Source organism: Oryctolagus cuniculus, chromosome 10 (genome assembly GCF_964237555.1).
Source record: "Oryctolagus cuniculus chromosome 10, mOryCun1.1, whole genome shotgun sequence".
Lineage (NCBI taxonomy): Eukaryota > Metazoa > Chordata > Mammalia > Lagomorpha > Leporidae > Oryctolagus > Oryctolagus cuniculus.
In genome coordinates, this window is record NC_091441.1 from 91,861,599 (window position 1) to 91,880,198 (window position 18,600).

Below are 18,600 nucleotides of genomic sequence, written 5' to 3' on the forward strand. Positions count from 1 at the left end.
GGAGGTGTGAACACGAAGGCAAACAGGATCTTACACAAACATAATGGGTGCAGAGTTTCAGCTCGACAAGATGAAAAGAGTTACAGAATGAACTGAGGGACTACCTCCAGGGACACACTTAAACGTGGTATGAATGTGTACTTTACCACAATAAAAATAATAAATTAGAAAAAAATGTTAAACAAATAAACATAGCCCTGTACAGAGAAGGTAGAATGTGCAGGCCTTTACTGCCTAAAATAATCCCAGTAAGCCGGCCTGGACCGCAGGCTCTGTCTGCATTCCTGCATTTCATAAAGGGGAACGATTTGTTGCCATCAGCGGTGCTGTGGGCCTTGGGGACTGAGAAAACTTGGCTCTCTGAGAAAAGACCCCACTGTAACACCTCGTAAAAAGAGGAAACTAAGCTAGAGGGGCCAGCAAGGCCAAACAGAGAAGAAGGCGTGGAAGTCCCTGATAGGTGAGTAATTAACAAAAGACTAGCAGGCAGCTGGGAGGAAGGGAGGGAGATGGATTGGGAGGGGAGGGGAGGGGAGGGGAGGGGAGGGGAGGGGAGGGGAGGGGAGGGGGAGAGAGTAAGAGAGAAAGGTAGGGCTGCCATTTTGATGCAGTGGGTTAAAAGCAGCTGCCTGAGACATCACCATCCCATATGAGTGCCCGGCTGTTCCACTTCTGATCAAGCTCCCTACAAATGCACTTGAGAAAGAAGCAGCAGATGGCACAAGTACTTGGGCTCCTGCCACCCACTTAAGAGACCTGGGTGGTGTTCCAGGTTCCTGGCTTCCACCTGGCCCAGCCCCAGTCATTGTGGCCATTTGCAGAGTTAACCAATAAATGCAAGATGTCTGTCTGTCTCTGTATGTGTGTGTGTGTGTCACTTTTCCTTTCAAGTAGATAAATAAGTATTTTTAAAAATTCTGGCACCTCATAGCAGAGTGGACAGTGAGAGAGAGAGACAGAGAGAAAGGTCTTCCTTTGCTGTTGGTTAACCCTGCAATGGCTGCCGCGGCTGGCGTACCGCGCTGATCCAAAGACAGGAGCCAGGTACTTATCCTGGTCTCCCATGGGGTGCAGGGCCCAAGTACTTGGGCCATCCTCCACTGCACTCCCGGGCCAATAGCAGAGAACTGGCTTGGAAGAGGGGCAACTGGGACAGCAGCACAGACCGGGACTAGAACCCGGTGTGCTGGTGCCGCTAGGCGGAGGATTAGCCTATTGAGCTGCGGCGCTGGCCGGATTTTCCAGCCTTTTCATACTGACCTCTCAGTAGAGAGGTTGCGTTGTGATCTGAGACCTTACATTGTGTGGTGACTCTTCCTTAGGAGTTGAGGTCTGCTGTACAGTGGCGAATGTTGTGGGGCTCCATGGGATGCGCAGCCATGGAGCCCCCACATCAAGGTCGGTCTGATAGCTGTTGCTGTGTTTTTATCACAAGGTGGATGTTGCTAGTTTTGGTTAGGGCAATGCTTTCCCACAGTCAGGACTTTCCAGGGGAGTTGAGAATGTTGTAAACAACAAGATGGCGCTGAGGACCGTGCGGTGAGCCTGCCTGCTGTGTGACACCTCATCTGATTGGCCTGAGGACGCGTGCACACTGCGTGAACAGACAGCGGATTGGAGTTTTCCATGCATGGACTTGAGCCCGCTTGCAATTGGCCAGATTTTGTATATAAGCTGTGTGCTGAGGAAGGAGGGGGCTTTTTCTGTCCACTCTCCTCCCTTCATTCTTTCTCTGTCACTGTTATTTTCTTATTAAAAGTCTACTGAAGACTGATAAAAAAAAAAAAAAAAAAAAGGCATTTGGTCTCAAATCTCAAGAACTCAGCAATTCCCCGGACAGACCCTAAGTGGAGGTGGATACAGGAGACTAACTTCCTGTGTGTTCCTGGGAATTCCGCAGCCTTCCCTAAAGAACCCAGAGGGCTCTCCATTAGTGCTCCCAGAGATCTTCCAGGGGAACACAAGGAGCAGCACCTGTTACAGCCCTGGTTGTTCAAGGCACAGCGCTGCTGCCCGGAAGGGGCCTGGCTGGGCACCACAGGGCCAGGAGTGACGAGGCCCCTACCTGCTGCGTGGGTGTGTACTTCACGGTGTGAGAGTAGTCGTAATTATCGATGATATCCAACTCCTTCACCGCGTTACCAGGGAGAGGGCTGCTGAACTGCACGTCGAGTGGGGCCTTCCCGGCGCCCTTCGTGTAGACGGTGAAGTGGGTTGGTTTCCCGTTTTCCACACCTGGAAGGAGACAGGTCGACTGAGCGGTTTCACTTTTAGAACCAGTCAGGCAGGTTCACTCCTCATAGCAAACCCACAGCACAAGGAGAGCAATGCCCTAGACACAGGGCAGAACAGGTGCAGCTCATAGAACAGGTAGCGGTGAGTATCCTCCAGGCCTTAGCCCAAACATGCCCAGGGCCACTGGCCCGCAATAGCCCAGAAGGACAGCCTCTTACCTGTTTTGCTGAGCCCTGGGCCTTCTGCCTTCACTTTGCTGGCGTCGTGGGAAGGATCGACTTTCACCCTGAAAGGGCTGGCGGGGATTTCCTGTGGCAGAGACGCTGTCTCAGAAGGAGAGCCCGCTGGAGTCCCTACCAGAGCTCAACCTTCTGCCCAAATGCCCAGGTGAACCATGGTACCACATCTACAGTAGCGGCTGGAAGCAAAAGTCTGATACTGACAGTCAAGGCCTCACACCCTCACATCATAGCAGGCGAGGGCCACCTCAGGCTGCCCACCAGAGCCTGGACCCCCAGTCTTACAAACCAAACTGGAAATCGCGAGCCTTTGACACCACTCATTGGGTACTTAGGAATAAAAAATTGCTACCAAGAATAAAACTAAAAATGATGATAAGATATGGGGTCAAAGAGAAGAAATGTTCTCCAGAGACAGTCTGAGAGTTACGGTTCAGGGAATGTAAGGAAGTGATTAAAACAGAACAATTATAATTCTTCAGAAAGAATTCTGCAGACTGTCAGAAGAAAGGCAGAATAGGTTACTTGGATGGCATCAACTCGAGATCACAACCCTTAGGTACAGGATGTACTCCTGAGGTCTCTATTTCTATGTTAACAAGGAACCAACAGGACTTCAAGACTGCCTGTTTCAAGGTGCTGTTCACCCCATCCTCACCATCACACACCTCAAACTTCCAAACACCTCTCCCTATGGTGGAAGCCTGAGGGTGGGGGCCAAAGTCATTGCTCCAAAGAGGTCACATTTCAGTTGAAACTTGGTGAATGTTTACAACAATCCAGTTTCTTTTCAGAGCCCTGCTTTAAAATCACTGGATATACCACCTCCCTTTTGTTAGAATGTGGTAAAACTTTAGTGCTGGGGAGTGGTTTCCCTTGTTGGTTTCAAGGAACCCGAGACAAAACCACTGAGTTAAGTTCACAAAACACCGTCCTATTGCTAAAAAACCAAAAAGGGAATATTCACAAGTGGCCAGAGAGAACCCAGCCCACTCCGCCGAGGCCTCCACACACACCTGAGATGCGAAGAGAACTTTGATCGTGTATCGTCCAGCAGCTGGAGGCACATATTTGACAGTGAACGTGTCGTTGGCATTGTGAATAATGTCAAAATCCACATCTTCCTCATCCTCACTCAACACCCGGGCATCACACTTTATGCCAACGCTGACATCACCTGGAATGGACCAGCTAATTAGCAGCAGCTTACAAGAAACAGCTTGTCCTGTGAAATCCCTTCCAGCTCAGGCTGACACCCCAAGGAAGCGCCTGGGAGTATTCCAGTAAGGAACCCGAGAGAGGGATGGGTAAGCGAGGGCTCTGGGAAAGGCACGGAGGACTGGCACAGATATCACCGGGGAACTGACACACAGGCTCTCTGGTGAGCCGCTACCCGCCACCCTCCCCACACAGCAACAATCACTGCGTTGGATGAAGCGGCTTCTCACCTTCCCCAGCCTCAGTGCAGTCCACTGTGAAGTGGGTGGGCTCATTTGCCTTCAGACCACTTCTCTCCACGCCTGGCCCAAACACTTTGACCTTCTGCGGATGGCTACCTTGCCCGATGTTGACCTAGAGAAGGCACACAGAAAGTTACTAAGCTCTCCTCTGCTTGGACCCAGTAAAACACAAAGGGAAACACTGGTATAAACAGTCATTCGGGGCAGTCTGGAGCTCTCAGACATCCAGGCCACTCGATCATTCAAGGGCTACCAAGAATGGGTTCTCTCCATACAGTCAAGTTAACACTGGGCATGGAACCCAGATACGGCAAATGATCAAGTTTTTTCATATAACAGCCGAGATCCTGCCTTCAAACCTACCCGGAAGGGGCTCTGCGGGATGCTCACGCCTCCCCAGACCACAGCGATGGTGTGCTTGATGGCCTTAACCGGGGTGTAGGAGCAAGCATACGTGCCATCCATGCGGCTCTTCATCTGGATGTCAATGGGCTGGCCTTCCCCATCCTGCAAAAGAGTCAGACGTGACCCTCACCTTGTGTCCATCAAAGGCGGTCACCATGGCCTCCCAAGACAGCCAGGTCACTGCTTACTTATCCAACAAAACTTCACAGAGCCACTACAACATGCCACAGTGTCACAACACAATGACAACAAAACATTACAATTATTGTTGATTATTAACAACAAATAGCCCTGGGTAGCTGTGGCCACACAATGCTTCTTAATTTTAATTTCTGCACCGAAGTCCTTTGGCCAAATTCGACTTAATTAAAATTAGATATTTTAAGACATTTTAAAAAGTCTTGCTTGCAAACTTCCCATTCTGGTTTAAGCAGCTTCCATCACATCAAAAGACATTATAGGTCATGTGAAAAATTAAGTTTTGTTTCTATAGAATACAAATCATAAACATGTGCATTTCATTTAATTCTCACATACCCCCAAGAGACACTATTCTCATCCCCAGCATGTACTAGAAGAAACCGAGGAGCAGATGGACTGAACAACTTCCCATTACACAGGCAGATCCTGTCACCTGACAATGACCTGCCAGGGTGGCCTATGGAAATTTACCTGAGCAAATATCTTCAACGGAGCTTTTCCAGCATCCTTTGGATCCACAGTGAACTCGGCTGGGTTGTTGACAATGCACCCAGATTTCTCCAAACCTGGCCCATATGCTCGAACCTAGGGCAAAAGGCCAAAATGGTTCTCTCCATGTGATGCCCCAACCAAACCCCTATATGAAGAATGGAGGGAGAGCAAAATGCTCAAGTTTGCTATAACTTAGAAATAAGTAGTACGTATCATTAACCTCTCATGAGGGAGAAAACTCTCTAAAACCAGGGCCAAACAAACCCAGGCTCCCTGCTACATTCTGAGCTGACAGAGGGCCTAACAGGAACTGGGCAGCCACACCCGGTTGTAATGTGCGCACTTTGAGAGGACTCAGAACCTTCATCAGAGACAACAGTTCCAAAGTCTGCAGCTCCACAGAGCAAAGGACTAGCAGTTGGCCAAAGAGGAGCAGCTGCCAGTCGGGACTGGAGACAGTCAATGCACAGCTGCCTGTGGGGGTTCACAGCACACAGTGGATGTGGGACACTTCCCGTCAGCCAGGTTGGCTCAGACTTGATGCTTGTCATTGCTCCTATTTAAGGGAAAGGGACCTGGGGAGTAACCACCTTTACCTACGGAGCACTCTGAAACAATAAATGCAGAATGCGGCCAGATGGAAATAAGGTACTATGAGTTGTGAGTTGCAGGAATATAGCAGTTTATGGAGCCCTGTACAGCACAGGCCTCACAGCTGTCCTTCTGCATGAGGCCTCCTTGCACTGTCCAACAGCTCTAGGAAGCAGACGCCTGGAGCAGCCCCATTTTACAGAGGATGACAGCAGAGAGCCAAAGAGGTAGGCTACCTGCTCAATATTGTAGAAGTGCCAAGAGGTACCAGCGGGAGTCAAATCCAGGCCTACCTACCTCCTAAGATCCCAATGCCCTCCCTACCACCTCTCAACATGCTGCTTAAGGCCACCCTGCTGGTGTAGGGGTTTAGAGAGCCAGGGAAGAGCAGACAGAAACACAAGTTCATTCACCAGATCAGGGTTGTAGTCTCCAGTGGCTGGGTGGATGAAGGCCATGTATGGGCTGTCTTTGATGTCTTCGTCGTCACACATGATGTGAACAGCATATTCACCAGGCTCTTTGGGCCAATATTTGACATCACATGATCCATCATTCTGGTCATCATACTCGATCTTCGCCTGGGAGGGGCCTTCAATGGCAAACCCTGGGGGTGGGGGGAAGGGCCTCCCTGGTTACGTGGTGCAAAGTATCTGCTCTGTTTCATAACCAACTCATTCCCTCTGCCTCCCAAAAAGCCACATATCAGCCAGAAGATTGAAATCTCTGTTCCCTGTCCACAAAACCATGCCTCCTAGACCCTGCTAGAGATGGAAAGATTGCATTATATAGTTTCTAATAAAAAAAGGTGTCATCTAGGGGCCGGCGCCGTGGCTCACTTGGATATAGAAGCAGCAGTAATGAAGCAGCAACCTGCAGCGCCGACATCCCATATGGGCACTGGGTTCTAGCCCCGGGTGCTCCTCTTCCAGTCCAGCTCTCTGCTGTGGCCCGGGAAGGCATTGGAGGATGGCCCAAGTGCTTGGGCCCTGCACCCCATGGGAGACCAGGAGGAAGCACCTGGCTTCTGGCTTCGGATCAACGCAGCGGACCAGCCATAGCAGCCATTTGGGGGGTGAACCAACGGAAGGAAGACCTTTCTCTCTGTCTCTTCCTCACTGTCTAACTCTATCTGTCAAATAAAAAAAATTAAAAAAAAATGTATAATCTAACAAGGAGGATTGACTAGCAAACCTTTCTACTGGTAACATGGCAACAAGTGCCAAAAAGCTTAAACCAACACCCACTCTTTGTCCAACAGAATCTACTTCTGGCTTTTATCTCAAAGGAAATAACCAAGGATATGCGTTCAGCATTGTTTTTATAGAAAGTCCTGGAAACAACCAGAGTGTCTAACAATAGATATATCCATACAATGAAATTCCCTGGGAGCTGTGGAAAATGAAGGCATAAGCTGTATCTACCAAATGCACAAAGACAGAAAAATTTCCCTTGAGAGTTTATGCAGCAAACCAACATTTGTATGTCTATGTCCCAGCAAAAAGTCTGGAAGGACATAGCCAGAGGTTAATTATTATTTCTAGGCTAGGATACAATATGCCAGGGTGATTGACATCATCTCTCTAGAAGGAAACACCGAATTTCATTTCTTATTTTTTCCCCTTTTGCTCATGGCTATTATCTAAAACAGAGGTCACTAAACTATACCCCGAAGGCCCAATCTGGCCCAGTGCTTGTTTTTGTTTTTGTAAATAAAGTCTCACTGGAACATGGACACATCCATTTGTTTTTGTATTTTCTATGGCTGCTTCCAGGCTACAATGGCAGGGCCCAATAATTGTGACAGAGACCATATGGTCCACATGTTGCAAGTATTTGCTATCTGGTATTTTAAAGAAAAAGTTTGCTGACTGCAAATCTAAAATGTCAGATTTGCATTTAAAATAAACGGTCATGCTTCAGAGAAAAATTTCAAATTTCAGGTTTTAGCCACATTCACTCATTCATCCATTTATCTAAACTAAGGGTCGGTCAACAATTCTGATGAGGTACCTCCTATGTTCCAAATACTGTTTTAGGTACAAAACCCACCTAAGACCTCTGCCCTCAGGTTCTGGCGGATGACAGACTTCTGGTGCCAGAGGCGGGGGAGGAGGAAACCCCAGCAGCGTCCAGAGATGGCCTCCGGTGCTCAGGAGACCAGGAGATTAGGAGCAGCCTGGCCCCAGACCCGAGTGCCCTGTGAGCCTCAGCACCCCAGGCGTTGCTGGTCAGCTGCCTCCACTTACCCAGAGATCCCACTTCAGAGCCAATTGACTCCACCACAAAGTCTGCCGAGCGCCCGACAATCCCTCCATGGAGGCCAGGGCCCCACGCACGGACCTTCTGCATGCCTGCTTCAGGGCCAACTTGAACTTCAAAGGGGCTGGAAATGAGGGGAATAGAAGCAGCAGGAATGAAGACCCTTAATGAAGCAGCAACCTACGGCCAGCAACTGTTACCACACGTTCTTTCCACTCGCCTGATGCTTTCACCTGGACACTCAGACAGCTGGCAAGCCCTTCCAAGCAGGTTTCCCTACATCCATTATTACGTCAACAATATACTACAATACGGCTGCCTTAGGCAACTCAGGAGGCCATACGCACTGGACTATCCTCCTGCTCCCATACCACCTGTGTGCACAGCTGCCCTGACTCGGCGCCCAGGAAGGTGAGTCCACACTTCTCAGTCCGTTTAAGCTATAACAAGAAAACTAGGGAGAACAGGCTTCATCCCGTCTGTGAATTAATGTGCTGTTGCCCTGGTACAGAAGTTCAAAAAGTGTGCTTAGATATTCAGACCTCTATACAGTAGTCCCCTTTATCCACAGTTCGATTTCCCATGGGTTCAGCTCCTAAAGGGCAACTTCCATCCAAAATACGTCGAAGGGCTGACGTTGTGGTACAGTGGGTTAGGCTGCCATGTCCAGCACCGGCATCCCATAAAGGATGCTAGTCCCAGTCCCAGCTACTCTGTTTCCCATCCAGCTCCCTGCTAAGACACCTGGGGAGACAGTGGAAGATGGCCCAAGTACTTGGGTCCCTGCCACCCATGGGGGAGACTTGGATGGAGTTCCTGGCTCCCAGCTTTGGCCTGGCCCAGCGCCAGACACTCCAGCCATCTCAGGAGGGAACATCTTTCTCTGTCTCTTTTCCTTTCTCTCTCTCAAATAAATTTTTTTAAGAAAAAACAAAAATAAAATACATGTAATCAAAAGGTCAACAGTGGCTTAATACAACAAACATCTACGTCCTCCACCTCACTTCTTCACATTGGGTTGGCGCACTATCTCAGTCGTCATCACAAGAGTGGGTACAGCACAAGATATTTTGAGAAATAAGCAGGCCACATTCATACAACTGATTGTAGTATAATGTTCTAATTATTCTACTTTGTAACTAGTCGTTGTTGCTCATGTCTTACTGTGCCTCGATTGTAAGTTAAACTTTGTCATAGGTATGTATGTATAGGCAAACAGAGTCTACACTCAGACACCCCCATGGTTTTCAGGCACCCCCATGGACAGGCGGGGACTGTTGTAATGCACAGGTATTTCTCAAGGCAAACTGTATTTACTCAGAGTTTAAAGTCGCCCCCAGGAGAGCTGGAAAACGTGAACAGAAGAGACCGGCTGTGACGCCCACGAAGCAAAGCTGCAGACTACATCCCTGGGTCCCTGACAGCACTCACGTAGATGGTTTTCATATAAACCACAGCAGATTTAGCCCCTGCGGTGTTCATGAACAGAGGCATTCATTGAAAAAAGGGCATCCGGGTGTACACACACAGCCCTTTTACTATCTACACTGCTCCCCTGGCTGCCCTGCCGCCCACCAACCCCAACCGCCAGCATCTGATTTCAAGGCAGCTAAAACCACAGCAACTTTTCGGCTGCTGCTGAGAACCCGCCAAACGCCTGTGTGCAGCTCTGCCAAAAAAAAATAATAATTTTTTTTTTTCCAACAAAGCTTGATCTCTTTCCCTCCTGTAGCCCAGGAAGCCACCGTCTCCAAGTCTGCCCCAGATAGAGTGAGCCCCCAGCAAAACACATCCCCGTCTGGAGACTCACCTCTTGGGGATGTGGTGTCCCCCCCACGTGATGGCGATGCTGTACTTCCCCGGGGTGCTGGGGTAGTACTCGAATGCGTAGACCCCATCCACAAAGCCTTTTTGCTTCACCAGCTCCTCCAGGCCCTCTGCAGGAAGCAAGCACACAATCTTTGGAATGCAATCCTACGCTCAGAATCACGGTCCACAGAAAGGCACAAAACACGAGACACCTGGGTAAACCCAAGCGGGCTGCCTCTGAGTGTGGGATCTGCTAAGACACAAGAGCTGACTCCACGGTTGAAGGCGGGCCCCATCTCTGCCTCAAAGTGTGAGGAAATGAAAGGTTTTCCGAGCTCTCTCAGCCAGGAGGGGCCCAGTGTAAATAAACCTGGGGAGTAGGTGTCTGGCATAGCAGGTACTTGGGACACTCATATCCAGCACTGCTTTTAATCCCAGCTTCCTGCTAATGTGCACCCTGGGAGGCAGCAGGTCAAGTACTTGGGTCCCTGCCACCTACATGGGAGACTGAGATTGAATTCCCAGCTCCCAGCTTCTGGCATTTAGGGACTGAACCACTAGGAAGAAAGAAGACCTTCTCTATCTGTCTCTGGCTTTCTCTCTGCCTCTCTTAAGAATGAAAAAAAAGTATTTAAAAAAAAAAAGATAAATGTCATCCAATTATATCTTAACAACTGTAGCCACTGTTCTCTGCCCCTGACAAAAACCAGGTAGGAAGTGAACCCTAATGAATATATGATATGCATTGTGTCCAAATTTATCTTCTTCAACTCACAGCACACAACAGAAGCAAGGAGGCTCTTGCATGCATCTGCCATCCGCGAGAGAGTAGGTTTTAGATGCTACACCGCAAACTCCAGACCCAACCATCAGGCAGAAACTTGTTTTATGTTGAGCCCTGAGGTTTGGCTGGGGAAGCCGTTGAGTCAAGTGAATCTCCAAGGTCAGGGAGAAAAAAAAAAAAAAAAAGCCTGCTTGGCTCCTGTCGAAACAAGCTGGGAGGAAGCGTGGCCTCAGAGCAGCTTGGCTCCAGGTCCGCACAGTCTAGAACCTTGGCCACCCTTGGGGCACAGCTTGCCCTCAGGCTTGGTGCTGAGATCAAATATTAACTTTATGGAGCTCAGAACCCCTGCTCCAGCCCCTGTGAGAACACAGAGGGTGACAACTGCCACGGCACGAGAAGCTCCCAACTCCACAAGGCAGGTGAGCGAAAACACCACGACTGAAAAAGTGCTGAGCTGTTCTGTGTCCCAGGGTAAAACTTGGGAACAAGGAAGACACCCTTCCCCCAACAGTTCCCCTCTCCAAAAGAGGGAGAGAGAAGCGGTTGCCGGGTGTAACCTGGCTCTCCATGAACAGCACTTACCTACACAGAGAACTTAATCTAAGAGAATTTTATTCTCCTTCTATAAGCATGGATGGTAGTAATTAAGTACTTGACATAATTTCATAGTCTATAAAATGTAACTTGCCTGTTGTAAGAAAATCACTGGCTTTGGCGGCTGAGCCTGAATTCCAGCTCAGATGCCTATAAGCTACGTGACGGGAAGAACCTTCCTCTCTGAGCCTTTTTGGGGTTGTCATTCCCACAGCAGCGTTTCCCCAATTCCCTCACCTCCCTGCTTATCCACTGCCAGAAGTCTTCCCACCCACTGGTCTAGCCCACAACCAGGACTGACATGACTAATCACTCATTCCTCCCTTTCCCCATGGAGCCCTGATACCTTTGACATGGCTCTCTGGGATCAACTGGTCCAAATTGGACATGGTATAATATCCACGGTGACAAAATTAACCAAAATCACACCAGAGAAAGGGAAGGGCAAGAGCACTCACTAGGACCCTTCACTGTCACGCCGAGCTCCCCGCTTCCGGCAGCTTTGGTGTCAACCTTGAAGTCTGCAGTCTCTCGGATCCTGACGCCTTTGGGCTGCAGGCCTCGGCCACTGGCCCGGCAGGCATTTGGACTGCAGGCTGCAAGCAAAGTTTTGACATCAGTTCAACCTTTCATTCTTTAGTCGGTCAAGAAAGCCAAGGTAAGTGGGAGCCACCCGCCAAGAAAATGTTTGCTTTGCACAAAGAGTATGCAGCAGTTACCCAAGCCAGGGGTCTCGTTCAGGGAGCACACGAGGCCAGGAAGTCAGGATACAACATAACTCTGTCCAGCCACACCACAGGAAGGATGGGGGAAGAGTTATTTGGCAAAGAACTCTGGAGAGCACAGCGGTTCCATGCTGCGCTCCTGGTACCAGCACTGATGCTTTCATCGGTGAGGGGGATTGAAGACCAAAGTGTTGGACTGTCCTTAAACCTCAAGGGCCGGCCGGCGCCGCGGCTCACTAGGCTAATCCTCCGCCTAGCGGCGCCGGCACACCAGGTTCTAGTCCCGGTCAGGGCGCCGGATTCTGTCCCGGTTGCCCCTCTTCCAGGCCAGCCCTCTGCTGTGGCCAGGGAGTGCAGTGGAGGATGGCCCAGGTGCTTGGGCCCTGCACCCCATGGGAGACCAGGAAAAGCACCTGGCTCCTGGCTCCTGCCATCGGATCAGCGCGGTGCGCCGGCCGCAGCGCGCTGGCCACGGCGGCCATTGGAGGGTGAACCAACGGCAAAGGAAGACCTTTCTCTCTGTCTCTCTCTCTCACTGTCCACTCTGCCTGTCAAAAATAAAAAAAAATAAAAAAAATAAAAAAAAAAAAACCCTCAAGGGCCCGTAATTGAGAAAACCAGACTTTTTCAAGTCTACTTGGAAACTGCAGTGGTTGAAAATGACTGTCTGGGTTCCAAACTCGTGGTCGTCCAATCGTAACCTCCAGACATCACTGTTGTCTTCCGCATGGTGAGGCAAAAACAACAGAGATCTCCAGAGGAGACCAGTTTGGCTCCAACTTGGCCAAGGCAGACTGACCTCTTAGCCATGTCTGTGACAAAGGCCTTGGAATGTGGGTGGCTACAGAGGCAACAATGAGCAGTAAACACCACTCCCGACTTGGTTTCCGGGTCTGGTTCTAAAAAGCTGTTAAGTCTGAAAGTTAAGAACGAAGGTCGCCTCTAACATTGCTTCCGTGAGAGGTCGCAGATCCACTGCTCCCCGGGGTCGGGGAGGGGGGTAAAAGATGCCTTTGTGCCCTGGGAAGTCTCTGCCCGAGCACAGACAACCTCCGTGTTCAGTAGAAACAGGAGATTCGTGGATAAAATGTCACATTCTTTATTAAGTGGCTTTTCCTTTCCAAATCTGACACTGCAAATCTGACAGCTCCCAGAAGATAAGACTGTACTCCTCAGAAGGAAGGCTTTTCCTCCACGGGCCCCTCCTGCCTGCAATGCCGCCAGCTGCCTATTTGGCAAGCGTCTGGTTCCTAAACAGTCACACACTCCGCTCAGAGTGACAGGAGATGCTAGGTGGCTCGTGGATGCACCTAAGTTGATAGTGACACTTGAGGGCAAGTGACAGGAGCTCTCCATTGTGACAGCAATATACAGTTTCTTTTCATGTAAAATCATCGAGGAGTGGGGTAGTCAATTAAAACAGAAAGTCTACTAATTAAATACTAACTAATATAAGTGATAGATGAGCTGGCTTATGCCAGAAATGGAAAAGGCTGTCCAAGAGGGAAAGATGTTGGGAAACAGTAGTGGAAAGAAATGAGCTGTTGCAAATTCTTTGACTTATACCAAAAAGAGCTTGGCTTAGGAGTACGTGTGGGGTTTTTGCGTTGGTCGTTTTCTTTGTCAAGGTGAGAAAGGTTGGTTACACCAGAAATAAATCATAATAGGAAGACAAGACTTCCTCCGAGGGCTTAAATGTATACTGAAACGTGCAGAGACACACATCCACAGAGGGTCTGAACGTGGGCATCAGTTCCCCCAGACACCACACGGAGCAGGAGATTTTGGAGGAAACCACTCGACTCCCTGCCATCTTTCAAAGCCTTAGCCAGGTTTCAATGTGGTTAGAGAGAGGGCTGGGGGGTCTGGCTGGACAAGTTGTCGTAACACCCACACAGGAATTTCCTGAACTCACAACAGCTCCGGGTCAGCTGACACGCACACACAGCACAAAGAACTGGCAAAGACGCCCCACCCGACCAGCCCTTACCAAGCAAGAGCCTCTGGCCCAGTGCTCGCAACTAGGAAGCCAACCGCTTCAGGGTCCAGGCTGGCCCTGGCAGGATGCAGAGGAGGAAGCCAAGTCTGCAGACGCAGAGGCGGAGGACAGAACAGGGAAAGGCAAGTCTCGGTTAGAAAAGGCAGCACAGTTGGAAAACAAATGAAAACAGGGCCACAACGTCAGAAGGAGGGTCTCCCATTAGAGACAAGTTCATACTCCGGGCTGCAGAGGGCGATTAGCAGAGCGATTAAGGGCAGAGATTACAGTGCTGCTCCTCCCGATGCCCACAGTACTGATACCTAACGTTACTTAAGCCTCAGTGTTCCTATGTGCAAAATGGGAACACTGCTGGCACCTGCAACACACAAGCCAGTGTGATGACAGAAGCAGAGGTGCTACGTGGCTGGCAGCTTGCAAAGGCCAAGCCGTGGAGGCTGCAGGACGCCTGCTGCGGCTGCCGACCTCAGTCCCTGGCACCCACTCTCCAACTGCCTCAGTCCCACCTCTCCACCAGGACAAAGGCTCTTCCGTGCAGGTGCTTTGGAGAGGATTATATGAGTTCACACAGTGATGCACTGAGGTCCCTGCATGGCTTCTAGGAGATACTGGGACAAGTATCTTGAGGGAAAAGTGAGCCACTGAACAACGGAGTGCACCTGGCAGAAAGGGGCGAAATGCAAGCTTGCACTGGCCCCGATCTCTCTCCCAGCCTTGGCACCCAGCTGCACACAGTCAGCCTCCATGCCCCAGCACTCACCTTCTCCAACCTGCACAACGAAGGGACTCTTGGGAATGGTGTCCCCGGCAAACGAAACCGTGACCACGTGGGGGCCAGGCTGCACCGGTTTATACACACATCGATGCACCTGGTTTCCTTTGTCTTCCACAAGCAGCTCCACGGTGTTCTTCCCCTGGGGGTCTTCCACCACAACATCAATGTCACCCACGCCGGCTCCTACAATACAGTTAGTGTCCTGTGAGCCCAAGTCCCCTCTCAGAAAGTCTGCTACCTGGGATAGGGGTTTCACTCATGGTTCAGCCATGGCTTGGGACACCAATATCCCACATCAGAGTGTCTAAGTTCAAGTTCGGCTCCACTTCCAATTCCAACTTTTAGCTAATGTGCTCCATGGGAGACAACAGAGATGACTCAAGTAGATGGGACACTACCAACTACATGGGAGAGTCGGATTTTATTCCCAGCTCCTAGCTTTGCACTGGCCCAGCTCTGACTGCTGTGGACATTTGGGGAGTGAACCAAATCAATCAATCACTCTGTCTCTCTCCCCTCCTGTTTCAAATAAATAAAATAAAATAAAATAAGAAAGTGTGCTGCTGATCAGCATAAAATGCAAACAGCAGGGAACACACTGGTACGGAGGAAAGTTCACATCAAAAGGCTAAGAACTATTTTCTTGGGGTGGTAGGAGTTATGGTTGAACCTTTGCTTTTTTCATATTTTCCACTTCTAAATTTTCTACACTGAAAAGAAAGCTGACAATTCCCTTGCCTTATCCAGTCTATTCTTCTCCCAGCAGGAACCTACATAGAACTTTGTTAAGTAGATAATTCCTTTAAAAACTTAAGTTTCCTTAGAATACTTAAGTCAAAAAATATATTCAGAAACTGTTCACTCATCACAGTAAAGTTGAGTATATTTTTAAACTATCTACAAATATAACACATTTGAAAAATTATTTTTCTTGTTATTGGATTTGAAAGACAAAAGGCTTCCAAGTTCCAGGCTGGATGCAAGCCCAAAGGTCTGCCCCACAGAGTGGGGGCGCATTACCTGCTGTGTAGATGTCAAAGTAGGTGGGCTTGTTGGCGATATTCCCAGTAGCTTCCAACCCTGGGCCTTTGGCAGTGACTTTGCTGGCATCCCCCTGGGCCTTGTCAACATTGACTTCAAATGGGCTCTTGGAGATGTGCTGTCCTGCAAAGAGGACTGTGACCTACAGGTAACAGATGGGTGAGAGATAAACCTCTTGCCCAACAAGACCACGATCAAGGCATACACATCAACCATCTTCTTTTCCACCTTCCTCAGAAGGACACACACAAAAGCAGCTGGGACCAGAAACCCTGGAACCAAATTTGGCAGCCTCAAAGGACTGTTACTGGGCCCTGTCAGCCATATGGTTGAGTCTGGAGACTGAGCTCTGAGCAAACTAAAAATGCTGATGTCAGAATCGGTCAACCTCTCTAGTAGGAAGCAAACACTTAGATTTGAATCTCTACATGCTGAGTCCTTGAAAGGGGCAGTACAAGGGGTCATTGCCCCCAGAACAAAATGTGTAGTTCTAGGATTTCAAACCCAGAGGCCCAGGGTTCTTCAAGGGTCTGAGATTATTCTTAGACACGTGGGCCTGGGACAAAGAACACTGATTTTTAGCTAAAACTTGAGTCATGAGTTTCATCTTTGAAATTTCTAGGGTAGTGGGCTGGGTTTCACGAGAACTCATACTTGGCTGGAAGGAATTAATTATTTACAATATAAATGCTCCCTCCAAGATTTCTTTTATCTGAATTCATGAAGTTCTAAGAGTATGTAACAAATCGAATGCCATCATTCCAAGTGAATTCGCTGAAGCCCAAGGAAATGTGCAGAGTTTGTCTCAAAGTCTGGCCGTTAACATGCTGTCAAGGACCTTTATCCAACAAAAGGTGCACCCTCAGGCTGCCCCATTCTCCCGAAACACAGGCTCTCAAAGCTCCACCCTACAGGCCAGCTGGACACCAGCACAAACAGAACTCAAAATACTGCGAAGACAAATGACCTGGGGACTTAGTCCCCATGATGTTTCCAGATACTGAGTGGGTCATTTCCTTCCATGACAGTCAGCTGGATTCCTCCATCCTTGGGCTTCCATATCCCCAAACCTCCTAGGCCACCTCCAAGTGGGAATGCTGGCATTGTGGGCTGACATTGTGGTGCAGTGGGTTAGACTGCTGGTGACAACAGTAGTATTCCATATCAGACTTCCGGGTCCCAGCTGCTCTCCTTGCAATCCAGCTCCCTGTTGGCTTGGGAAGGCAGCAGAAAACAGCCTCAGGATCTGGGACCCTGCCACCCATGTGGGAGACCTGAAAGGAGTTCCTGGTTCCAGCCTTCAGCTTGACCCAGACCTAGCTGTTGCAGCCATTTAATGAGTGAAACAACAAATGGAAGACCTGTCTCTCAGTCTTTCCCTCTATCTCTGTTGTTCTGCCTTGCAAATAATAAATCTTATTTTTTTTTAAAGGTATAAGGGAGGAGGACACTTCAAGAAGCACTAAGGACAGAAAGTCCACAGTTTATATATTGCAGCATTCACACTGTAGGCACAGAGCTACAACTATTAAGATGCCAATACGGAGTCGAAAAATCTACAACATTGCAAAGAACTAGCTTGTAAAATGAAAGCAATGGAGATTTTAGCCGAAATCTGAAGGTTGACTCATAGAGACTCCACATTTTCTACAATGAGCACACATATTTCTATAATCAGAAAGGAAAATCAGGCATTAAACTCAGGAAAACCACTCTTCCTCCCCAGATAGCCTTCTTTGGCACATACTGAAAGGAGCCCGAAAAGCATCCAAGCCACCACCAGGGAGCCTCATCTTACTTTGTGTAGCCCAGTGACCTTGGGCAGGTACTCCACGGAGTATGTCTTGTTCTTGTCGCTGTCAGGGGTGACTTGTGCCTGGGAGGGAAGATGAGCAACAGTTAGAGAAGATGCCAGGTGAAAGTGAAGAGCAGCCAAGGCCTTGCAGCCAGCTGCCGGGTCAGGAACCCCGACGGTCCTGAATATTTCCTGTCTTCTACTCCCGCACAGCGCACCAGGAAAGGCACAGCCTGAACTCAGAGACAAATCATGCAGCACGGGGCAGATGTCTGGCACAGCAGTTAACACACTGTTTGGGATGCCCATATCCCAGACAGTAGCGCCTCTCGGTTCAAACCCCTGCTCCACTCCTGATTCCAGCTGCATGTTAATGCCTACCCTGAGAGGCAACAGGTGATGGCTCAAGTGCTTGGGTCCATGCTACCCGTTTAACCCCTCGCCATTGTGGCAATTAGGGAGAGAAGCAGCAGATGGAAGATCTGTCTGTCTCTGTCTCTTTCTCTGCCTTTCAAAACCAAAAAGCAAGTCAGGCCAAATCCCTGCTTCTGAGGCAGAAACCAACAACATACCACTGAACTTAGAATTTCAGATTTGTGTGAGACGCTGGACAGAAAGCAACAGCACAGCACATGCAAATGCCCTCGGGGAAGACCCAGAGAACGGCCAGTGCAGAAAGCACAGGGCAACAATCATCTGGTATTCTCGCCTCCAGTATCTAAAGGTCTTTGCTAAACCCAAGTGCACTTTATATAACCAAACACTGTGTTCTTGAGAATCCATTTAAATTCTATTTCAAGGCTCAGCTCTGGGGCAAGTTATTCTAACTAGCTGCTGGTGGGGTGAGGACACACCTCCTCTTTGTTCCCTTCTGGGTCCTCCACAAACACCATCACGTCTCCTTGCCCGGCGCTGATGGTGTCCACAGTGAACTTGGCTGGCTGCTTCACCATGTTCCCGGTGGGCTCGATTCCTGTCAGGAGTTGACACAAACACACTATTAGCTTGGGTCCAGGCCCTGGCACAAGCCTTCTCCTCCAGGTCTCTCTCAGGTTACTGAGAGATAGGAGTGAGTCCTACAGCTCCCGTGTGGGACAGAGACAAATTCCTGTGTCCAGGATAAGAAGACAAGCCCAAAGCCTTAGCTTCATCGGAGTTATTTGGGCAACACCCAATTCCAAACTATTCACTGC

General features: G+C 49.3%; 1 protein-coding gene across 3 annotated transcripts in view; it reads right to left on the bottom strand.

Annotated features, from left to right (window-relative positions):
* FLNB (filamin B) overlaps positions 1–18,600 on the bottom strand; it is a 156,632-nt gene that overhangs the window by 57,876 nt on the left and 80,156 nt on the right. For all 3 annotated transcript variants that reach the window (XM_002713267.5, XM_002713270.5, XM_002713269.5), the window contains exons 5-18: positions 18,262–18,380; positions 17,411–17,488; positions 15,592–15,754; positions 14,557–14,754; positions 11,531–11,668; positions 9,696–9,822; positions 7,873–8,009; positions 6,037–6,230; positions 5,012–5,125; positions 4,298–4,441; positions 3,923–4,046; positions 3,491–3,651; positions 2,454–2,544; positions 2,066–2,235 (exon numbers count right to left, since the gene is read on the bottom strand). In XM_002713267.5, the coding sequence (XP_002713313.1) occupies positions 2,066–2,235; positions 2,454–2,544; positions 3,491–3,651; positions 3,923–4,046; positions 4,298–4,441; positions 5,012–5,125; positions 6,037–6,230; positions 7,873–8,009; positions 9,696–9,822; positions 11,531–11,668; positions 14,557–14,754; positions 15,592–15,754; positions 17,411–17,488; positions 18,262–18,380 (1,958 nt within the window). The remainder of the gene's footprint in view (positions 1–2,065; positions 2,236–2,453; positions 2,545–3,490; positions 3,652–3,922; positions 4,047–4,297; positions 4,442–5,011; positions 5,126–6,036; positions 6,231–7,872; positions 8,010–9,695; positions 9,823–11,530; positions 11,669–14,556; positions 14,755–15,591; positions 15,755–17,410; positions 17,489–18,261; positions 18,381–18,600) is intronic.